Source organism: Nomascus leucogenys, chromosome 5 (assembly GCF_006542625.1).
Source record: "Nomascus leucogenys isolate Asia chromosome 5, Asia_NLE_v1, whole genome shotgun sequence".
Lineage (NCBI taxonomy): Eukaryota > Metazoa > Chordata > Mammalia > Primates > Hylobatidae > Nomascus > Nomascus leucogenys.
In genome coordinates this window covers 63,052,649-63,077,930 of record NC_044385.1, presented here as the reverse complement: position 1 = coordinate 63,077,930, position 25,282 = coordinate 63,052,649, and the positions used below count along the sequence as shown (strand labels likewise).

General features: G+C 39.0%; 1 protein-coding gene across 3 annotated transcripts in view; it reads right to left on the bottom strand.

Moving 5' to 3' along the window:
- XPO4 (exportin 4) overlaps positions 1-25,282 on the bottom strand; it is a 134,947-nt gene that overhangs the window by 67,383 nt on the left and 42,282 nt on the right. For 2 of the 3 annotated variants that reach the window (XM_003279169.4, XM_030813260.1), the window contains exons 4-6: positions 19,199-19,337; positions 5,298-5,414; positions 4,426-4,579 (exon numbers count right to left, since the gene is read on the bottom strand). In XM_003279169.4, coding sequence (XP_003279217.1) covers positions 4,426-4,579; positions 5,298-5,414; positions 19,199-19,337 — 410 coding nt within the window. The remainder of the gene's footprint in view (positions 1-4,425; positions 4,580-5,297; positions 5,415-19,198; positions 19,338-25,282) is intronic. The other variant, XM_030813261.1, reaches the window with a different exon arrangement.

Sequence of the window (25,282 nt, the reverse complement as noted above, 5' to 3'; positions counted from 1 at the left end):
TCTACTAAAAATACAAAAAAATTAGCCGGGTGTGGTGGCGGGCACCTGTGGTCCCAGCTACTCAGGAGGCTGAGGCAGGAGAATGGCGTGAACCCGGGAGGTGGAGCTTGTAGTGAGCCGAGATCACGCCACTGCACTCCAGCCTGGGCAATACAGCAAGACTCCGTCTCAAAAAAAAGAAATTACATTTTGGTCTTGTTCTGTTGCCCAGGCTGGAGTGCAGTGGTGTGATGATAGATCACTGCAGCTTCAAACTCCTGGCCTCAAGCAATCTTCCCACCCCGGCCTCCCAAAGAGAAATGAAACCCTAAGTCCACACAAAAATTATAAATGAATGCTCATAGCAGCACTGTTAATAATAGTCAAAAAGTGGAAACAACCCAACTGTCCATCAACTGATAAATGGATTAAAAAAGTGGTATGTCCATACATTATGGCAATAAAAAGGAATGAAGAACTGATTGATGCTGCATGCTACAAAATGGATGAATCTTGAAAACATTATGCTAAGTGAAAGCAGCAAGGATGGGTGCAGTGGATGACACCTGTAATCCCAGCACTTTGGGAGGTCGACACGGGCAGATCACTTGAGGACAGGAATTCGAGACCAGCCTGGGCAACATGGCAAAACTCCATCTCTACTAAAAAATACAAAACTAGCAGGGCGTAGTGGTGTGTGCCTATAGTCCCAGCTACTCAGGAAGCTGAGGCAGGAGAATCGCCTGCACCCAGGAGGCAGGGGTTGCAGTGAGCCGAGATCGTGCCACTGCACTCCACCTTGGGAAAGAGTGAAACTCCGTCTCAAAAAAGAAGCCAATCACAAAGGACTACATATTATATGATGCCATTTATACGACACGTCTAGAGTAGGTAAATGCATAGACAGAAAGTGATTGCTAAGGACTGGAGAAGGTGGAAATGGAGACTAACTGCTAATTGACACAGCGTTTCTTTTTGGGATGATGAAAATGTTCTAAAACTACTGACAATTATTGCTGTACAACTCTATGAATATACTAAAAAACACTGAATTATACATTTTAAATGGGTATATATTATAGTGTGTGAATTACATCTCAATAAAACTATTATTGAGACTGGGCATGGTGGCTCACGCCTGTAATGCCAGCACTCTGGGAGGCTGAAGGAGGAGAATCACTTGAAGCCAGGAGTTTGAGGCCAGCCTAGCCAACACAGCAAGACTCCATCTCCACAAAAATTAAAACAAAAAAATTAGTCAGGGCCAGGTGTGGTGGCTCATGCCTGTAATTCCAACATTTTGGCAGGCCAAGATGGGTGGATCAACCTGAGGTCAGGAGTTCAAGACCAGCCTGGACAACATGATAAAACCCGTCTCTACTAAAAATACAAAAATAAGCTGGGTGTGGTGGTGCACACCTATAATCCCAGCTACCTGGATGGCTGAGGCATGAGAATCGCTTGAACCCAGGAGGCAGAGGTTGCAGTGAACCAAGATAGTGTCACTGCACTACAGCCTAGGCAACAGAGCAAGATTCTGTCTCAAAAATAAATAAATAAATAAAAATAAAATTATCTCAATATAAAATATAGATACAAAAAAGAAAGCAGATTAGAAAAAATTATGAATGGGGATTGTTACTAATAATTTAACACTGCTCATTTAACATGATACCATTCTAAATTATCAAAATATTTAACACTAAATACACAAATTTTCCATGATTTACTATTTGTCTATCCTAAGAGACAAATCACCTTTTATTTTATTTTGAGACAGCGTCTCTTCTGTTGCCCAGGGTGAGTGCAATGGCATGATCATGGCTCACTGTAGCTTCAACCTCCCAGGCTCAAGCAATCTTCCTACCTCAGCCTCCGGAACAGCTGGGACTACAGGCACACACCACCACACCTAGCTAATATTTGTATTTTTTTTGTAGAGATAGGGTTGTGCTATGTTGCCCATGCTGGTCTCAAACTCCTAGACTCAAGCAATCCTCCCACGTCAACCTCCCAAAGTTCTGGGATTACAAGAGTGAGCCACCACACCCAGCAGATAAACCATCTTTTAAAAGGCATCAATTCAACCCTTTTAAACTAAGTTAAATTTGATTATTGAGACCCTCTCCATGGTACAAGGCTGCATAATTATTCCATTCTTTCCTTACTGATTGAATGGTAGATCTCCAGGTAATTTCCAAAATTAGAAATTAGTCAGAATAGAGTTCCTTGAAATTGACTTCCCTAATGAGTGCTAAATCTGTAGCTTAGTTTAATCTCACTGCCAAGTTCTTTCTCCCACACTTAAAGCTAATCCACTCAAAGAATACTTAGCTGTAGTGCAGTCAGCCAACAAATGGCACTATATGAAAAGGTCATACAAGAACTCACTCGTAAGCCATGAAGCAAAATATCCTCAAGTCAAAAACCAAGATATACTTTCTTTAAACAAGGAATTATTTCCTTTGGCAACACTGCAGTATTGCTTATCATTTTCAGATGACAGGTTTTCCAAAGCTTTATCTAAGTACTTTATAAAATATTTTGTGTGTGTGTATCTTTTATTCAAGCTTTGTTTCCAAACTCCCAGAGAACTATTTCTTTTTATGAAAGTCACTCTCTATCAACTGTATTTTCCCTTAAAACAGACACTTTAAAATATATGCAGTGTAACTTTTGTTAATTTTTCCGTACGTATATAATTAATATTTTGATAGCTCCATATGGACTGATAATTTTAAAATATGTCTCAAGGTTTTTCAATATCTTTTCTTTCCCCACTGAAAACACTGGAGCAAGAAGCTGAATCCAATCTCTCTCCCCAGCTGCAAGATCCTGTTGTGGTGGTCCCCACATCTATCACCATTTGGCTCCCCTGAATAAAGTCTGCCTTACCAACTTTATTTAAAAAAACAAACAAACAAAAAACCTGGAACAAAAATATTGAAACACTCAAAGGGGAAATTTTTTAAAAAGCAAACCTAAGCAAGTAGGCACCTCTTGACAACCAAAAAGAATTAGTTAATATATTAAAGATAAAAAGTTGGTTATTGGAAGAAAGATGATTACAGAATAAGAATAAAAGGAAACAGTGACTGACCTTACTGTAAGCTTTGCCCCATAATGCAGCAGCTCACAGTGACTGCTTTTGGGAAAGAAATTTGGAGAGCTCACGAGTCAGACTCACTTTACCTGACAGAGAGAGCCCTTCACAGTTAATATTCTACTACATGAATAGACTAAGTTTAAATGGAAGAAGGAGTTACACCCCACCACACTCCTTTAAATGTCATAATTTTACCAGCCACAAATAATTAGCGAGTTTCTATGTATGTAAATGTAGCTCCTCTTGGCTCTTGTTACAATAAAAATGAGTCCCATCCTAGATCTCTGATCTGATTTCACATCTATTTCCTGTCTGCTTATCATCAGTCTTTTTCTCCTGAACAGACTCTCAGATTAAAAACATATAGAACAGGTCGCATTAAATTTCCTATACCACACAGAGGTGTATTAGATCAACAAAGAAGAGTATAAAAGACAGCTATTTATATAATGAACTATTTAATTCACGGAGGCTATTAAGAGCTCAATAAATAGTAACTAACTCCTGACTATTTTAAATGTATTGTTTCATTTAATTCACACAACAATCCATACCCCCATTTTACATTTGGAAAAGTTGAGACTCAGAAAGGTTCAGGTGATTTGCCTAAGATCAGCAGAGGCTTGAATCCAGATCTATCGGACTTTACACAACAAATGAGTAGCCACTGTCTATTATTATTAACAGGCAGCAGATGTCCTAGCATAGCAAATGAGACAGCAGTTCCTTAAAGTTTATGAAATACAAATTTCTCTACTTTAAGTAACTAATTTAAAAAGCAGATATATGCATTGATAATACAACCCACTTAAACTTTTGAATAATTTCCTAAAAACAAAATTCTCATTTTTTTATATTGGTAAAGGCCCTTGAAGAATAAACATATTACTAACTTATTACCTACACTTGAACAACATCACCATCCATGAAGATTAAATTAGAGCACTCCAAACTAGCTTTAAGTCAGTCAAAAAAATCAAACATAATTACTTGTCCAAGGAAAAAATGATTCAGTTTCTTAAAAGGTACTTTCTACCTGTTTCCTTTTCCTTCCCAAAGAATATTGCTAATCCTAAATTAGCAACAGCTCAGTCATCCACCAGGTTTCTACGTATTCAAACTTCTTCTACAAAGGAGTAAATAAACTGTTAAATCTTCTAGTATTACCCTAGTATCACTGTCTTTTGGCATTATAAAGAAATTAAATTCTATTTCTTAAAAAAAATCTTATTTTCTTTCAATATGTTTTATAAAAGCTGCAGAGGTGAAAGACTCCAAGCTGTAATTAAGTCACCTATGAAAATTACCACAGATAAACTATTCATTTGTTAAAAGGATATAATTTGGAGGAAGAAAGTTCCAGCTCAAGACTTGATTGGCGAGTGCAAGGTAACGCTGAAATACTGAAGACATCTGAGCATTGAGGTTTTCCCGCCTGCTGAACTCCTGCAGAACTTCAACAGTTAACATGAAGATCTGACGAAGGTCTTCTTCCTACAGTCAATAAATCACAAATATTTTATATGAAAAATTTATTCAAAATGTATCCCCTTTTAGAATCATGAAACAAAACAAACACCTTAAAATTTCCAATGGAAAACACCATTTCCTTAAGAACGTGTTCCATTTTTAGGCCTCTACTTGTAATTTACATCGCAGTATGCTTTCAAGTGACGCCAGTTGGAATACTTTTACTTGAATATAAATGCTACTTCCATAGAGAGAGTCTTTGACAACTACTGCGGAGCCGGAGGAGTCAGTTGCTATAGTGCAGAGCCCTAGGATTTAAGCCAATGCCTTCACATAACTTTACTCCAGAGCCAAACAATACATACAAGACAAAGAGCCCGCACCATCTGCAATAACATTTGAAATACACGGCCTTCTGGCATTCTTCCAGACCTATTTTTAAGGCCAACAGAGTCCCTTCAATTGAATTAGTTATATCTAAACACAATAAGTAATAAATAATAAACTAAAGATCTTTATAGAAGTATTGTTTTTAAGACTAGAATTAAACAAGTAATTTTAAACCATCAACTACATTCACCAAACCTATCAGTTTACTATATCCTTTGAAATCACAAAACAAATCCTGAAGTACAGGCTACCATTCAACTACATAAAATAAATATTCTCATGTCATTAGGAACAGATTGAGTAAAAAGTGAATGATCCAATAATTAAAACTCAAGAACAAAACTACCAATACCTGAAAAACTCTTTTGCAGTTACCATGGAATTCCATGCTCAATCCAATGTTGCTAGTTTTACTTGAACTTGAAAATTCACTCAATAGTGCAGTCAGAATAGAACAGGCCAGAGTTTGCTGTAATTATTTGATAAGAAATAATTGTGAGGCATTACTGTTTCAATGCTTTGTTTCAATGCATTTGTTCAAACATAATACAACATTTTCTCCCTAACTTTAGATCTTCCACTATATCTTTAGATCTTATAACAACTAGTCAGAAAATCAGATATGACAAAATAAATACTAGCTCTCCTTTCTAAGTGGTCTGGTCAGTGTTAATAGTACTTCCTCAAATGCAGTTATACAAATCCATCTAAGACTTGGACTCAGGACACACTGCTCCTACTCAACAGTGGAATTCAAACGATATTTTAAAATAATAAATGTTGAAGGTATTATTTTGTTTAATTCGCAGAACAATCTATATCCTCATTTTACATTTGAGAGAAGTGACTGGGAGTACTTATCTAAGGCCAGCTGAGATTTCAACCCATGTTTGTTTGACCCCCTGTTCTGTTTGTAAAATGCATTCCCAAATAGATGAAAAGCGAAATAGATTTTATAGTGTCCAAAATATTACAGCCAGGTAATACCCAAAAGTTTTTTAAATAGAAAAATGAAGATTTTTCTTCTCATTGGTTCTATCCAACAGGCTCCTAATATCAACTCATTGATTTTATTCCCAGACTATTTACAGTCAAGGTACCAAGGATGGAAAGAGGATACAAATTATTTTGGCAACTTTCCAGGAGTTAAACAGAAATATGCACACTACCTCTGAACAACCGAAAGATTAAAGTCAAGATGATACTATTTATGCAAGCTTATCCAACAGCTGAACACAGTCATACCCACCCACCAACTGCAACATCTCTGTTCAGAAATGCTTCTGATGTCAGTACCTTGACCCTACAGATACTTATCTTGGCAAATCTTAGCAAATAACTTAATGATACTAAATTCCTAAAAACTGGCATGAAATATCTGTTGAAGGTGAGAGGTGAGTGATGGTTCCATGAGTGACTAATAGACTATCTGTCCATTTTGTATATGTCTGAAATTTTTCTTTAAAAAATGTAAACATAGGCCGGACACAGTGGCTCACGCCTGTAATCCCAACACTTTGGGAGGCCGAGGCAGGCGATCACCTGACGTCAGGAGTTCGAGACCAGCCTGGCCAACTTCTCTACTAAAAGTAGAGAAACCCTGTCTCTACTAAAAATACAAAAAAATCAGCTGGGCATGATGGCGGGCACCTGTAGTCTCAGCTACTTGAGACACCAAGGCAGGAGAATCGCTTGAACCTGGGAGGCGGAGGTTGCAGTGAGCCGAGATTGCGCCACTACACTCCAGCCTGGGCAACAGAGTAAGACTACGTCTCAAAGAAAAAAAAAGTAAACATAAAGTTAAATTCTTATTTGCCTCTTAATGTCAACTAAAACAAGCATGACTATATAGCTAATATTTATGAAAGGCACAAAACCCCATACATTAAATAAGTTTCTCAGACTTTTCCACACCTGGAAGTAAATGCAAATTCTCTAGCAAATCTAGGGGTATGATTGTGATACAATATGGTATATATTGTTGCCTTCTGCAACAATAAAAGTTCTCTGAATGCTACTGGTTTGGCATAAACACACACACACATTTTGTAATTTTACTTCAAAATACACAGGACTTAATATAAAAATGTCCCTTCCTCCCAAAATCTTCAAGAAACCCATTTAACTGCCTTTGTATGGCCCCAGGCACTTGGAGACAAAGAAGCCAGGCACTAAGGCCTCTCACAGAAAAAAACAGTTGATCACATATTTCTGTCATTTTACTGTTTAAAGCGATCTCAAAAATTCAGAAAGTACAATCCCTTCTTTTTTTAGTTAACAAAATTGTTAATTTTCAAAAATTTTCTTTTAAAATGATTAACGATTATAGTGCCAGCAACTAACATTAGACAGATACATTTAAATAACATCAGGATCAACTATAAACATGATTTTTAAACACGGCTAGGCTTTGGTGGGGAAAGTAGATGTTAAATCAAATTAATGAGATTCAGAGAAAAAATTTAATTCACAATGATCTAACGAAGAATCCCAAGATCCTAGGATCCCGAAAACAATTTTTCATTTAGACTTGGCTTTTCACTTATCCTTTCTAATACTCCAGTCAATAAAACATTATAAACACATCTAAATGTTTGAGAAAACTTGTCTTACTAAAAAAGGAAATTAATTTCTGAATCTTAGATGAGATAACCTATTAAAAACAGAATTCACACCTAACATATAAAAACCTGCAAGCTGAAAGAACCTAGAAGCACTCATTAAACAAATTCTTATTCTTACAAACAAATAATCTATACTAATTTTTCACAAGTAATTTACAACTTTCCACAGACTGTGTTTTACTGCATTCACTACAAAATGGCTTATTTTAAAACTATCACCATATTCAAGTTTTCAGGAACATCTCTCTAATTAATGATCACAGCCATACGTACTCACAAAAGCTTTACTTTTTCACATGAAATAAACATTTCCCAAGATAACATGTGGTTTATGGTCAAGATGAGAAACAAATGAGTGAAGGAGAGGGGCACGGCAACGACAGGTGAAAGCCCTGCTAAAGCTACTCCTGCAACTACAAACTTCATCAGACAAAACAAGGAGCCCCGGTGGCATGGAACTGCTTTTTAGTTACTACAATGAATATATCCCTCCAAAACAGCAAACTTCCACACTAATGAAGTACAAATTCACCCATAAAAACAAGTACATTCTTAATCGATGAGAATTTAGAACAAAATGCAATTATAGACTTAGCCCCCTGAACACACAAGAATCTTTCGTTTTTAAATAATTTTTTCATCGTACAAAAATATACTTCTATCTTAGAAAAACCAGAAATTGTAGAAAAGCACAAAGAAAATAAAATTGTCTACAATCCTACCATCCAGGAGTTATTACTGTAACATTTATAGCGTTCCAATTTTTTGATGCACAGATATAAATTTTTATATACCATTGATATAAACCCATATAGTTTTACATTCTACTTTTCCACTTTATACCTTGAAATAAAAAGAAAAAAAATTTAAAAACAAGTGTGTTCTATTTAAATATACCACTTAAAGACTTAAGAAATACATAAAAATAAATTATCATACAGCATTGTTAGAGGTATTGCAAGAAATCAAATATTCTGGCTTTAACTGTACCTACGATTATCAGCTTCCAAAGAACTAAAATTCAATAGGATATTTTCATCATTAAAATATACCAAATAGTATAAGCTCTCCTTAATTGGAAATCCTGTAGGAATATGAGATTACTATCATAAATATTAATCATACTACACTGGTCTGGCTCAAAGGTGCCAAATGAATAGAGACTCCTGGGGAATGATGAATAATTAAACATTGATTATACATTAAGAGAGCAAAGTACTTCAACACATATCAACAAAGTATTTCTCCCTATTCATAGGGGAATTAAACATATCACTAAATGTCTAGGACTCACTTCTAAATATGTTTGCTCATTTTCAATATTTAATTATGGATTAAGTCCCCTTAAAATGAAGTTACTCTCACATTGTGTTGTAATGAAGATAGCTAGGGAAGCAAGCCAAAAATAAAACTCCCAAGGGAGAACAGAGGACAGCTTCTTCCCAGGACAGAGAGAGGAAAGAAAAAAAATTAAAGCATCAAATCTGCCTAGAGGAGATCACCAGCTTTAGCTTTTCTTACCCTTGGAGAATGTTCTTATCTGCCTCCTTCAGACTGTTAGGTCTCAATGGGCATCCCGAGTGTACTACCCCCTAACTCACCCTCTACTGACCAGTATCTTCAAGTGCTGCCTCTCTGGCCTTTGTCAAAGTCAGAGCTAGATATTTTTCCATATCAGAGACAGTGGCTCTGATACTTAAGACAGCCGGAAACAAAAGCTGTAGTAATTAAAGTCAGTGAATTTGGATCAAAGTTGACTAACTAACTGATTGATAAAAGATTGCCATACTAAAATACACAAGAATTTGCCCAGTATAAAATACCAATCTTAAAACTTCTAAGAGGTTAATACAACAATACTTCACTTATCTAAGATCATAAAGAATTAAGTTAATATGCTAATTTTATAAATGCAGCAAGCAAACATTTTTAATGAAACTTCCTATAAATTTTTCTTAAGGAATTATTTCTATGGCAATTATTATATGGTATTATAGTTAAGTGACTACTTGGAAGCTACTAAAACATAAGGGGCCTTCCATCCATTGGCAATGTGGTGCCAGATCCCAGTGCTTGTTGATTTATGTCTGCTTCATAGCTTTTCTCAGTCATCCTTTGTTGTTGTCTATCATTCACTGCTGCTGGCAATTTAACTGCCACTAACAGGTAGTTCTAAATGGATCGTTTTCATCTGCTCACAAGTTAGAAACCAAGTAAAATTTATTAAAATTACATCTAAAATAAATGATAAATAAAAACACTCTGCAGGACTCTTTCAGGAGTCCAATACAAGAATCCTGTTGTTTGAATCAGTTAGAAAATCTGGGCTCTAACAGTCCAAGATTTCCTTCTACAAATAACTGTGGTCAAAGCCCTTCATGTACCTTGACCTCAGCTTTCTCATCTATAATGAGGGCTACCACACTCTGCCATGCCTAATTTGCGTAATTGTCCTAAGGCTCAAATTGCATAATGCTTAAAAATACCATGTAATTACACCAGGTTACAAGAAGGTAAAGTAGCAGCTGTATTTTTTATCATTATCATAAAAAATTACAACCACCTATTTCGGCTTTTTTTATTCTATTCCTTGATGATGATCTACATTCTGCAAAATTAAAATTACTAAATGTGTTACACCACTTAAAAAAGAGAGCTATAACTGAAACTGTATCACTAAAGCAATATAGTAGATGTTCAGTAAATGCTGTTTGGATTAATTAATCAATGTTTACTTCTATGCCCAGCACTATGTTAACATAACAGAAGTTGGAAAATAAATGATGTGTTCCCTATTTTTTGGTTGTTTATAAATTTCTACAAGAAAATTTTTAATATGTCAAACTAGAAGATAATGCAATGAGGTGTCAAGGTTATAAAAAAAAAGTCTAATTGTCTTCTTTCATTGAAGTACTGAAAATTCACAAGTTAATTCGCTGGCTAACAATTTAAGTAACTCTTATCTTCACATTGAAATTCTTAGACCAGCATTCTCATTTATTTCTAGCAAAAGCCATTAATTTCAAGCTAGTGAAAAAATGCCCTTCAGAGATAGCTTGCCTTACTCACCAGCTTACTGTCACAAGCCCAAGATACTCAAACACTAACTCCAGCTGACAAAATAAAATACTCTTGTTCAGAGAGAGGATTGTCTCTTATAATAGCCTGGCTCTTACCCCAGGAGCTTTATTACCAAGAATAAACTTTATGAAAGGTTGCCATACATAAAGCAGACTTCCAGCTGCTCTTCTATGCAAACATCAATGAGACTTATGATAAGAGAGATTAACTTGGCTATCACATCCAGGGGCTGCCGTAGACAAGTGAATTTCTCACCCACTTCTCTTTAGTATGGCAAAGAGGAAGAACGGAGACTTAAATGCTAAATTAAACAGCTTTAAAAGTGATTTAACGTATGCCTACTGCTTTCAAAGGAAATAAGACCAATATGAATTATATATTTAAATATAGATTAAAATTTTAGCTTAAAATAAAAAACTTTGCTACTTTCCTAGGAAGGCAAGTTTCCATATCCCTCCCAAATTAGTATTGACAGCAGGTCTGACACTACTGCAAACTGAGATGAAATAACCAAGTAACCTTTATAATTATGGAAGGAAAACATCATAACTGCCCACAAGCTTGAAATAACATTATTTAATAATCATACAGGCATAAATTAACTAAGAATACATCATTTTTTATACAAATTAGATATAATCTTTCCATAAAACTATCTGTAGAGAACCAAGTCTTTAAGACACTTCTGAAAGCATTTAAAGAAAGCCTAATGTGTTGGTTACCTGTATTTTTAAAAAATACACGCAAATTGGCAGAGTGTGGTGGCTCACACCTGTAATCCCAGCACTTTGGGAGGCTGAAGTGGGCAGATCACTTGAGGTCAGCCTGCCAACATGGCAAAACCCCATGTCTACTAAAAATATAAAAATTAGCCGGGCATAGTGGCATGTGCCTGTAGTCCCAGCTACTCGGGTGGTTAAGGCATGAGAATCACTTAAACCCAGGAGGCCGAGGTTATAGTGAGCTGAGATCATGCCAATGCACTCCAGCCTGGGCGACAGAGCAAGACTCTGTCTCAAAAAAAAAAAAAACACACAAATGATTAGTTTTCACTCATAGCATAAATATTTTCTTCTGCTTTTCCATACTTAAAATATTGTTTGACAGAAAAACACATGATTTATTATAGTTCACTTCCCAAGATTCTATGAAGAAAGCAGTGAAAGACTACTAGGGAGAGAACACAAATACTTGCTGAATAGAAGTGAATATTATCACATTTATTTTACATATTAGTGAACTAATGCCTAGAGAAGTTAATTTAAGTTAGGCTAGCAATAAATGGCAGAGCTGGGATTTAAACCCAAGTGTGAATCCAAAATCAGTGTTCTATTATACTACACTGCCCCTAAACCTGTATAAATGCAAACATGAGACTAGTACAGGGAAATGGACCATCAAAAATCAATTCTTGGCTGGACGTGGTGGCTCACACCTATAAGGCTGAAACAGGAGGATCACCTTGAGGTCAGGAGCTCAAGACAACCTGGGCAACATAGTGAGACCTCATCTTTACAAAAAAATTTTAAAATTAGCCAGGTACAGTGGCACGTACCAATAGTCCCAGCTACTCAGGAAGTTGAGGTGGGAGGATCACTTGAGCCCAGGTGATCGAGGCAGCAGTGAGTTATGAACATGTCACTGCACTTCAGCCTAGGCGATAGAGCGAGGCCCTGTTTCTAAAACAACAAAACAAACAAATGAAACCAATACACTTCAAAAGCGAAGGGGGAAAAGCCAGACTACATACAGACAGTTTCTGGCCAATGAAGGTTGATGGAAATGTCCTTCTAGAAGAGGTGTGAAGGGAAAATTAGTTACCTGATTTAATGGTTCATGAGGTCAACCCTTTCTTCATCTACAGAAAACCTTTAGTTAATTTTCTCTACTTTTCAAATCTCTCTTAAAAATCACCTTTATAAAGAAAGTTTCTAGCCAATACTAAATCAATGTTCTGATCAGTTATCATTCTCCTTTCTTACAGAGGTTTTAATCATCTTGTTCACTGTCATTTATATCTGAGACTAAGAAAATATTAAGTAAATTCTTGAACCACTTACAAATTCTTAACAGTCCAAGAAGACAGGATGATATATGAAAATGTCTCAACTTCATTTTTTAGGCCTTCCTAATGAGCTAGTTTCAAGCTACTGGGCAAGGACAAATAGGGACAGTGTATGCATTTAACCTGCCATATAGAGAATATTTTTCACATTTAATGTTTTTAATGTAGTCGCCAAAATAAATTTCATCCTGCAATACTGAAATTAAATTCTACTTCCCACTGAAGTATATTGATTTCCTACTATTATAGTAGTTCTCAGCCCTGGTATTACAAATTTGACTTTAGGCCAGGCATGGTGGCTCACACCTATAATCTTTGGGAAGCCAAGGTGGGCAGACTGCTTGAGCCTGGAAGTTCAAGACCAGCTTGGGCAACATAGCAAAACCCTGTCTCTACAAAAATACAAAAAATTAGCTCAGTGTGGTGTCATGCACCTATAGTCCCAGCTACTCAGGAGGCTGAGGTAGAAGAATCACCTGAGCATGGGGAGGTGAAGGCTGCAGTAAGCCAAGACTACACCATTGCCCTCCAGCCTAGGCAATAGAGCAAGACCCAGGAAGGAAAAGAAAAGAGAAAAGAAGGAAGGAAAGAAGGAAAGAATGAAGGAAAGAAAGAAAGAAAAGAAAGAAAGAGAGAAAGAAGAGAGAGAGAGAAAGAAAGAAAGAAAGGAAAGAAAAGGAAAGAAAGAAAGAAAAAGAAAGAAAGAAAGAAAGAAAGAAAGAAAGAAAGAAAGAGAAAGAAAGAAAGAAATTTGACTTTAAAAAAAATCTTTGGAGTCTTTCATGAGAATATTACATTTATCCACTATTCTCAAAGTGAAGAGAGCAAAATCTTCTCTAACTGAACAGCTGTATCTGTTCCAATCATTCTCAGAAGATCAGTTATTTCAATGGCTCCAAAAAAATCCAATTGCCAGGTTGCAGTGGGACTAGTTTTTGTGCTGGGTCAAATTACCCAAGGGGAAAGGAAGCAGAGAACTCAGTTCCCAAGTATGTGCTCATTCCTGACAGAGGCAAGGGTCTCTTGATCCTTCACCTGCACCGTCCCAGTGCCAACAAGCTACTTGTAGGGGGTGAGGGCAGGCCGCATAAATTCTACCCCAATACCAAAATCCTGGCTGGAATGATCACCAAACTAACAAGGGAAAGGCATTAGTCATAAATAGATAGATCTCAGAGTTACTAGTAATGTTCCTCAAGTTTAAATCCTGTCTATCACAATGAGCTGGACTCCTTTACTGCAGACTGTCAAAATGAAACAAGATGTTCTTCAGTGAAATCTAAAATATGAAGTGCAACTTGATTCAGGGCATTGGGGGCAAGGATAATATTTCCAAGTAGCAGCCTCAGTTGCAAACCTTTTCTCTGCTAGTTTTATCTAAGTATATCCACCACTTCTTTTTCCCCAGGCTATCGATGATGACCACCATTGGATAATGCACATGGCCATTAGTTTGGAAGCAAATTCGAACAAAATTCATAGAAATGACAAGATTACCATTATACAACTCGTGTAGACACTGCTGAAGCATCAGCATGTCATGAACAAAGCTTATATTTGGTAATATTATATTTCGTATATTTGAATATTATGGTATATTAGATTATAATATTTTATAATATTTAAATAATGATTATGAATATTTATGGCAACATGGAAAATACAGAACCAAATGAGAAAGCATGGTACACCACATCTATATTATACACATACATTAAAAAAGACTAGAAGAAAACCTGGCTTCCTTCCTTCCTTCTTCCTTCTTTCCTTCCTTCCTTTCTCTTTCTTTCCTTCCCTTCCTTCCTTCCTTCCTTTCCTTTCTTTCTTTCTCTCTCTCTTTCTTCTTCCCTCTGTTGCCCGTGCTGGAGTACAGTAGGCTCGCTGCAGACTCCCTGCCTCCAGCTCTCCTGCCTCGGCCTGCGGGCTGCCTGGGATTGCGGGCGGGCGCCACCACCCCTCCCTGGTTTTTGTCCTTTGGCTGGAGGCGCGGTTTCGCCATGTTGGCCAGGCTGCTCTCCAGCTCCTGACCTCGAGTGGTCTGCCCGCCTCGGCCTCCCGAGGTGCTGGGACTGCAGACGGAGTCTCGCTCACTCGGTGAGCCCGGGTGTTGCCCGGTGTTGCCCAGGCTGGAGTGCGGTGGCGTGGTCTTGGCTCGCTGCAGCCTCCGCCTCCCAGTCGCCTGCCTTGGCCTCCCAGGGTGCTGCGATTGCAGCCTCTGCCCGGCCGCCGCCCCGTCAAGGAGGTAGGGAGCGTCTCTGCCTGGCCGCCCATCGTCTGGGATGTGAGGAGCGCCTCTGCCCGGCCGCCCCGTCTGGGAGGTGAGGAGCGCCTCTGCCCCGCCGCCACCCCGTCTAGGAAGTGAGGAGCGTCTCTGCCTGGCGCCCATCGTCTGGGATGTGAGGAGCGCCTCTGCCCCACCGCCCATCGTCTGGGATGTGAGGAGCGCCTCTGCCCCGCCGCCCATCGTCTGGGATGTGAGGAGCGCCTCTGCCCGGCCGCCCATCGTCTGGGATGTGAGGAGCGCCTCTGCCCGGCCGCCCATCGTCTGGGATGTGAGGAGCGCCTCTGCCCGGCCGCCCATCGTCTGGGATGTGAGGAGCGCCTCTGCCCGGCCGCCCCGTCTGGGAAGTGAGGGGCGCCTCTGCCCGGCCGCCCCGTCTGGGAAGGGAGGAGCGCCTCTGCCCGGCCGCCCCGTCTGGGAAGGGAGGAGCGCCTCTGCCCGGCCGCCCCGTCTGGGAAGGGAGGAGAGCCTCTGCCCGGCCGCCCCATCTGGGAAGTGAGGAGCGCCTCTGCCCGGCCGCCCATCGTCTGGGATGTGAGGAGCGCCTCTGCCCGGCCGCCCGTCTGGGAAGGGAGGAGCGCCTCTGCCCGGCCGCCCCGCCTGGGAAGAAGTGAGGAGCGCCTCTGCCCGGCCGCCCCGTCTGGGAAGAAGTGAGGAGCGCCTCTGCCCGGCCGCCCCGTCTGGGAAGAAGTGAGGAGCGCCTCTGCCCGGCCGCCCCGTCTGGGAAGAAGTGAGGAGCGCCTCTGCCTGGCCACACTGTCTGGGAAGTGAGGAGCACCTCTGCCTGGCCGCCCCGTCTGGGATGTGGGGAGCGCCTCTGCCCGGCTGCCCCGTCTGGGAGGTCTACCACAGAGGCCAGAAGCAATGTGGGGGCTGGACGTGGTGGCTCATGCCTGTAGTCCCAGTACTCTGGGAGGCTGAGGCGGGTTGATCACTTGAGGCTAGGAGTTGGAGACCAGCCTGGCCAACATGGCGAAACATATGAAAAATACAACTGACAAACCAACCAACCAACCAACCAAGCGACAACAAAACAGGTCTACCCTGGAGTCATACTCTAATTTTTTCTATTTTCCTCCCTTTCTGATCCTTTATCCCACTTTCTTTTTCTTCCTCTTCCTGCTCCTTCTTTGTCAAATAGAGGATTGAGTTATTATCATTGATCCATACAAAGTCCCTCTCTCATTTATTTTCTTTAATTCCCACCCCCCATTTCTATTCCTCGTCTTCCCATGTGCAACCTTCCTAATATGTTTGATATGCATCTTTTTGTTTGTATGTATTTTTAGAAAATGTTTATTGTTTTGTGTGCAAAAAAATTAATAAAAGAAGAAAACCTGAACAAATGAAAATTGCTTGACTGATAGCCTTTTCACTTTTTTTATGTAGATATCCATTATTCTTGCTATAATGCTGTTTGCGTAACAGAAAATATAAATTGTTAATATTTATAAATACAAATAGCACACTTAACCACAGTGGGATTACCACTACTTATCAACTGGCTGACTTCATGGAAAATGCTTTTGCAGTCAATTGACTTATCTAAAGCTCATGACATGCTGATCAGAAATGGAGACTGTGTCTATTACCACAATTTATATTACTCTAAGTAAAAATAGCTTCCCATGGCCAGCCGCAGTGGCTCACATCTGTAATCCCAGTATTTTGGAAGGCTGAGGCGAGATCACTTGAGCCCAGGAGTTTGAGACCAGCCTAGGCAACATAGTGAAACCTCATCTCTACAAAAAAACTTTAAAAATTAGCCAGGAGTGGTGGCTTGTGCCGATAGTCCCAGCTACTCAGCAGACTAAGATGGGAAGACTGAGCCCATGATGTTGGGGCTGCAGTGAGCTGTAATCATGTCACTGCACTCCACAGCCTGTGCAACAGAGCAAGTGAGACCCTGTCTCAAAAAAAAAAAAAAACAAAATAGCTTCCTACCCAGGTACAGTAGCCTGTACCTTAATCCCAGCTACTCGAGAGGCTAAGGTGGGAGGTGGGAGGACTGGTTGAGCCCAGGAGACTGAGGCTGCAGTGAGCTATCCACCACTGCATTACACCCTGTCTCTTAAATTTAAAAAAAAAGTTGCTCCGCATAATTTTCACCTCAAAAATTTAATATGAACTCTTCTTTCAAGAAATATTCCCACTTCATAAAACAAAATCAAAATGACTTATAGAATGTAAAGATTCAAACATATGTACTTCCAAATTTATTAGTTTTATTAAAAAAATTAAATTTCACAATACTAAGATTAAGTAAAAGGGCCATAAAATTAGATTATCAGTCTCTAGAACGACGCCATCCAATACGTTTGTCACTAACTATGTGTGGCTATTTGAATTTAAATTAAAATTTAAAAAATTAGAAAATTCAGTTCTTCAGTCACCCTAGCCACATTTCACATGAGCAACTGCCGCAAGTGGCCAGTGTAGTGGCTACATATTGGGGAGCACAGACATAGAACACTTCTTTCAACACAGTAAGTTCTACTGGACAGCACTACTCTTGAGGAAATTTGCCAAAAAAAATGGCATAAAACTTAATATCACACAATCAAAAATCAAGAAGTAAATAAAAATGTTCTGTATCTTGACTATGGTGGGAGTTTACTGGTATACACAACAGTCACAACTTAACAAGGTGTGCATTTTAGACAGACATAGTAATGTATGTAAATTACTTCTCAATAAAGTTAAGGAAAAAAAAGAACAAACACATGACCATTGATGAATTTCTAAGGAAAACAAAAAACACGTAGGGTATATATAGTAAGTTCCAAAGTCCTGACCAGCTTGCTTACAGATTCCGTGGGTCTAGACTCCTGGGGTATCAGTCTGCGGTCCTAAGCAGAGTGGAGGCAGATGGCTGGGAGAGTGAGTTGAGTGCATAGCTGTGTGTGGTGAAAAGTGGTGGACAGGAAGGCAGGAGAGAAGAGATCCAAGATATTGTGGAAAGCAAGGGACAATGTATGTGGCCCTCCTAAAATACACCACTGCATCTCAACCTCAAAGCATCAACTAACATCGTTAAAATCACATCCATTAACTGAGGGGCCACTGAAGACAAAAGGAATTAACAAACAGTTATGAGGTATATTAGCCTCACATAGATATCTTTAAAATGATTAAATACATTGTAAAGGTAATAAGCTACCCAAAATACTTAAAGATGTAATATCTGAGACTCAGAATGGCCAAGTATTACCAATCTCAATTCTATATGAGTTAAATATTCAAGTGATAAAAGTTGATAGGTTAAACAAAGAATCACATCTAATCATTAATAGCAACCGCAACTCCTCCTGCCTCGGACAGTGATTACAACCAAACAGCCACTCTACAGGCACAACTCCAGCTCTCTAAAAGGTGGACAGGAGAGTGGAGAGGGTGGGAGAACCATGGTTCCCAAAGTAATTCAGCCAAGAACAATGACCCCTAATTTGTTCAGTTGACAGTAACTCCTGAAGTCCCATGGCCTATTAGGACAGCAACTTTTAATTATTTTCATGTCAGATATTTTCTATTTTATTCAAACATTTCTGTAATCACTAGTAGCTGTCAAAGGTTTATTAGAAATGGCAAAACAAAGTTCAATAGAAATGGCTAACAACTTTATGGCATATTAGCTTGTAATATTTTATAATAATTAAAATAATGATTATGAATATTTATGGCAACATGGAAAATACAGAATCAAATGAAAAAGCAAAGTACACCGCATTTATATTATGTACATACATTTAAAAAGACTAGGCCAGGCGCAGTGGCTCACACCTGTGATACCAGCACTTTGGGAGGCAGAAGCAGGTGGATCACCTGAGGTCGGGAGTTCGAGACCAGCCTGACCAACGTGGAGAAACCATGTCTCTACTAAAAATACAAAATTAGCCAGGCGTGGTGGTGCATGCCTGTAATCCCAGCTACTCGGGAGGCTGAGGCAAGAGAATTGCTTGAACCCAGAAGGCAGAGGTTGTGGTGAGCCAAGATCATGCCATTGCACTCTAGCCTGGGCAACAAGAGCAAAACTCTGTCTCAAAAAAAAAAAAGACTAGAAGAAAACCTGAACAAATGAAAATTGCTTGACTGATAGCTTTTTCACTTTTTTAATGTAGATATCCATTACTCTTGCTATAATGCTATTTGTGTAACAGAAAATATAAATTGTTAATATTTATAAATACAAATAGCACACTTACCACAGTGGGATTGCCACTACTAATCAACTGGCTGACTTCATGAAAAATGCTTTTGCAGTCAATTGATTTATCTAATGATCCTCTTTTTACAATTACTGCTACTGCTAGTAGAATCTGTTCCCGAACATACTTTTGAAGGCTGTAAAACATAAAAATCATTGTGAAAAATTTACCTAAATCTAATACAAGAATACTCCCAAACTTCTCTCTATGCCTGAAGCTACTAACAACATTGCTTACATGTGAGAGTAGTAGAGCCAAAGGGTTATGTACAGAATCCGAAGCCAGGAGGCCTGGGTTCAATCCCAGGCTCCATTGTGGACGGGCTGTATGACCCTGGGCAAGACAGTTAGCATTCAGGGCCTTGGTTTTCTCATCTGTAAAATGAGAATAACACTACTAGTGTTATTATAAGGGTTAAATGTTCCTAGAACTGTGCCCAGTACATACTAAGCACTATACAAGTGTTATTTGCTCCAGGAAGTGTTCAACAGATGTAAGTCAGCTCCCTGTTAAATATTTGTAGGGAAAAAAATCACTAAGATTAAGATTCCACTAGTTTGAAGATAGATTCTGATCTAACCTACGTCTACAACCACTAATCTAATCCTAAATCCCATTTTCCTTTAATGTGAAAAGAAAAACATACTAGCTATCCAAGATACATCATTATGGAAACATAAAATTGTAAAACACACACACACACAAACATTCAAAACGTTCATATCTAGGTTCTGTTCCTCCATGTGATGACAGAAGCACCCATCCCAAGTGGAGGCATTTTACCAAGCCCATTTGACCACAAGGGCACAGAAACTTAATTGACTTTTCACAATCTTTTCTGAAAGATAAGGATCAGAAAACATAATCCCAAACTTTATAACCTAACCTCTGGAATCCCACAAAGATACAAACACCATGTGCCCCTGGAATAAACCCAAACCCCTTAACATGGCTTATAAGCAGTGGGAACCATTCTAGCTTTCCTGGGACAGCCTCAATTTACCTGTTGCCCCAAATAATTATTAATAGTTCTTTATTTCACTCTCAAGTGTCCCAGTTTGGACACCCACCTATAGCCACCGGTGGCTGCTCCTCTCCTTGACTTCTGCCCTTCCACACACACTCACAACTGCAGACATATTGACCTTCCAGTTCCTCACTCCACACTTGTGACTTCCAGGCCTCTGAACTTGTATTCCCTCTCCCAAGATTGTGATGTCACTTTCTCCAGAAAGTTATTACTAAGGGCTCCCACAGCACCCTCACATGACAGGACATATCTGCTACTACTGGTTCACTAGCTCTCAGATCAGCCACCCATTCTATGCACACTAGCATATGCAAAGCACACTGCCTGCTGCATAACATGCATTTATTAGATATTTATACAGATGAATAAATACGTCTCCCTATCGTCAAGACTGAAGTGAAAAAACATTCCTTCAAAACATACACTTGAACCATTTATCTTTCATTCATTAAGCAAATAAATGCAGAGATCCTACTATGCATAAGAATATTAGCTGGCCAAAGGGAATTTCTGTACTATTAGGGGGACAGAATCATTTCACAGGCACTGACTACTACTAGAAAATGTACATAAAGCCAAAGTCCATGACTACAAATGTACACAAAGATAGTTTTAAATATCTCTACTGGCAAGAATTAAAATTATTATTAGAATAAATAATAGCTACCATTTATTGAATGCTTACTATATGCAAGAATTTATATGAACTAGTTTCACAAATATCAACACATCTAATCCTCATGATACTACTACTATTATTCACTCCATTTAAAAATCAAATCAGAAGGCCGGGCGCGGTGGCTCATGCCTATAATCCCAGCACTTTGGGAGGCCGAAGTGGGCGGATCACAAGGTCAGGAGATAGAGACCATCCTGGCTAACACGGTGAAACCCCGTATCTACTAAAAAAACAAAAACAAAAACAAAAAAAATTAGCCAGGCGTGGCGGCAGGCACCTGTAATCCCAACTACTCGGGAGGCTAAAGCAGGAGAATGGCGTGAACCCGGGAGGCGGAGCTTGCAGTGAGCTGAGACTGTGCCACTGCACTCCAGCCTGGGCAACAGAGCAAGACTCCATCTCGAAAACAAAAAAATCAAATCAGAAAATTAATGCACAAAGAAGTAATCTGCCCAGTGTTGCAGAGTTAAGTGGCAGAAGTAGGGTGCAAATCCCTTTCTTGACCACTAGGCTACACCTGCCTCTTTAATAAAGGGCATCGTGCATTTCGCTCTATACAAATTTTATTTTCAATTAAGAGGAAAAAAATAAAAAAGAAAAAATTCTGTGCATCTAATGGGAAGTACACAACATTATTTATGTAATAGTCTACTACACAGCCTATAGTATTCTACCTATGCAGTATGCCAAAAACATTTAACTTGAATCTAATCCACACTGTAGGGTATTCTACAAGATACAAATATCTGTGTCATGAAAGGCAAAAAAGAGCACACAATTATTCCAGATTAAAAGAGACATGACAACTAAATACACTGTACAATCTCTGGCTCACCTAGATTAAAAAAATAACCTACTGTACCTAAATAAAGCAAATATTAATAGCTCTGAAGTGACAGACTGCAATACAAAAAAAAACCTATAAAAAGAAAAAAGGATGTAAATACTATTCAGACAACTGGGAAACTCAGAATATGGAATCAGAATTGTTAGATCATATAAATATGCCAATTATATCAAGAGTATTAAGATTATGCTTTCAGAAGAGACATGTTCAAGAACTTTAAGGCTAAAGTATCATGATGTCTGTGGCACTCTCGAATAGTTAAGGGTAAAAAATGTATATATACATAAGAGAGAAATTAAATGTGACAAAATGTTAACTGAGCCTCTACTGGAAAAACGGTGTGTTTACCACCACACTCTGGCCTGGGCAACACAGTGAGACTCTGTCTCTTAAAAAAAAGTTTGAGATAAAAAATATGTATAGGCCGAGGCGGGCGGATCACAAGGTCAGGAGATAGAGACCACGGTGAAACCTCGTCTCTACTAAAAATACAAAAAATTAGCCAGGCGCGGTGGCAGGCGCCTGTAGTCCCAGCTACTCGGGAAGCTGAGGCAGGAGAATGGAGTGAACCCGGGAGGCAGAGCTTGCAGTGAGCCGAGATTGCGCCACTGCACTCCAGCCTGGGTAACAGAGTGAGACTCCGTCTCAAAAAAAAAAAAAAAAAAAATATATATATATATATACACACATATGTATGTAAGCCGGGTGGGGTGGCTCATGCCTGTAATCCCAGCACTTAGGGAGGTCAAGGAGGGCAGATCATGAGGTCACGAGTTCAAGACAAGCCTGGCCAACATGGTGAAACCCTGTCTCTACTAAAAATGCAAAAAATTAGCCAGGCATGGTGGCACGTGCTTGTAATCCCAGCTACTCCAGAGGCTGAAGCAGTAGAATTGCTGGAACACAGGAGGCGGAGGTTGCAGTGAGCCAAGATGGCGCCATTGCACTCTAGCCTGGGCGACAGAGCAAGACTTTGTCTCAAGAAAAAAGAAAAAAAGAAAAAATTTAATTAAAAAAATATATATATATGTGTGTAAATATATATATATATATATATATATATATATATATATATGTGAGCTATTTCAATGTGGAACCCTACAATCAACTCTACAATCAAGCTAATTACTTTAGCTTCTAAATTATCAAAATGATTTTAAAATGAGATTAATTTGGGCCAGGTACGGTGGCTCATTCCTGCAATCCCAGCACTTTGGGGTACTGAGGCAGGAGGACTATTTGAGCTCAGGAGTTCAAGACCAGCCTGGGCAACACAGCAAGACCCTGTCTCAATTTAAAAAAATGAAAAGGAGGCTGGGCACGGTGGCTCATGCCTGTAATCCCAGCACTTTGGGAGGCCGAGGTGGGAAGATCATGAGGTCAAGAGATCGAGACCATCCTGGCTAACATGCTGAAACCCTGTCTCTATTAAAAATACAAAAATTAGGCTGGGCGCAGTGGCTCACACCTGTAATCCCAGCATTTTGGGAGGCCAAAGCGGGTGGATCAAGAGGTCAGGAAATGGAGACCATATTGGCTAACACAGTGAAACCCTGTTTCTATAAAATATGAAATTTTATAGAAAAACTTTATATAATTTATATTTAAAAATTTATATAATTTATATTTAAAAAATTTCTATAAAAAAATATAAAAAATTAGCCAGGCGTGGTGGCGGGCACCTGTAGTCCCAGCTACTTGGGAGGCTGAGGCAGGAGAATGGCGTAAACCCAGGAGGCGGAGGTTGCAGTGAGCCGAGATCACACCACTACACTCCAGCCTGGATGACAGAGCGAGACTCCGTCTCAAAAAACAAAACAAAACAATGCAAAAATTAGCTGGGTGTGGTGGCGCGCACCTCTAGTCCCAGCTATGCGGGAGACTGGGGCAGGAGAGTCACATGAACCCAGGAGGTGGATGTTGCAGTGAGCAGAGATCGCGCCACTGCACTCCAGCCTGGCAACAGAGCAAGGCTCCGTCTCAAAAAAAATTTAAAAAAAAAAGAACAAATAAAAAGGAAAAAAAAAGAATGAGATTATTTTGGATAAGAGACCAGACACATATACATAATGAAAATTTTTTACACATTTAAGTCTACCAAGGTCTGCAGAGTTCAGTGGTTCTCAGGTTGGGGGATGGGGACATGGAGGAGAAAAGGCTATGACAACTAAACAGCTCCACAAAAAAGAACTGCTCTAGTTGACCTAAAGCTCCCCCGCTGGCCCTGATTCCTTAAGGAAGGCTGGTCCAGATGATGACGGCTGCAGCAGCCAAAGCTTTTACTCCCCACCAGGCACTGTGCTCAGAACTATTTCATGTATTCCTGACACCAACCATATGAGATGGGTACCAAGTCCCTGATCTACAGGTAAAACAGAATATTAAAGAGACTTTATGTTAGTCTCCCAAGGTCACATAAATAGACTGCTCTTCAGAAAACTCTAACATTTTAGGCCTAGAGGCCATAAACAATTTTTTTTAACCTTCCCACATATAAACTTCTATAAACACAGAGGCCCTTAGGCTTATTTTCTTTTATTACATAAATATAAATAAGCATGAAGGTTTTCTCAACTTGTGTTCAACAACAAGCGCACTACCATAATTGATTTCAAAATATTTTCGTAGGGTAAAGAAAAATATCAAAACAAATATCATTTTAGTAGAATTCAACAAAACACATACCTCTTCCATGGTTGCAATTGATAATACAAATTTTGATGTGTCTGAGTTACACTGTGTGCAAAACAACGAACAAAATAACGGAACAAGCACTTGCTGACATTGTCAAGACCTCTACTCACCTGTACTTACCTTTCTTTATGTACAGAGGGGTCAAAAGAAAAACAGTCCTGTCAGGTCTAGCAAATATGGTCAAATAAAAACAACAAAAGAGCAAACTAGTATCACATCCAAATGGACCCACCAAACAAAAATCAATCAATCAATCCAGCATGACAGAGAAAAGAAAGGTTTCAAACCAGGGACAAGACTTCCTTATTCTATGAAAACTGGAAAAAAACTAGCCATGTCCTCCTAACAAACATGTATATCCATTTACCTACAGGACACATTATCCACTAAACCTGCAACACTAATAGGCTACAGAAACTTTGCCTTTGTTCTCTCATGTATTATTTTTTTTTTTTTTTGTATGTAAGGCAGTCAGCAGTTAACAAAGTGCTAAAGTCATGTATTATTAAATATTATTAACTCAGACTGCCAGGGTACAGTCAACAGAAGCAAATGCATGACAGTATACTCTAAAATTTAAATTTCATGTGTATGTTTATTGCCATTAATCACCATTCCTAAGCACACACATTTCTGATTACGTAACAAAATTTTTTCTTCAATGACTTTGGAAATGAACATCTAAAATATTCAATTGCACAAATGGTAAACATACAAGTGCATTGTCTATTCTTAAAAGAATACATGGTCTTTGGGGAGCTTAATAAAAAAAGGTAAATAGTAAATCAATTTCTCCCCAAAAGTTATGTAGCTGATAGTTTTCCTCTTTTT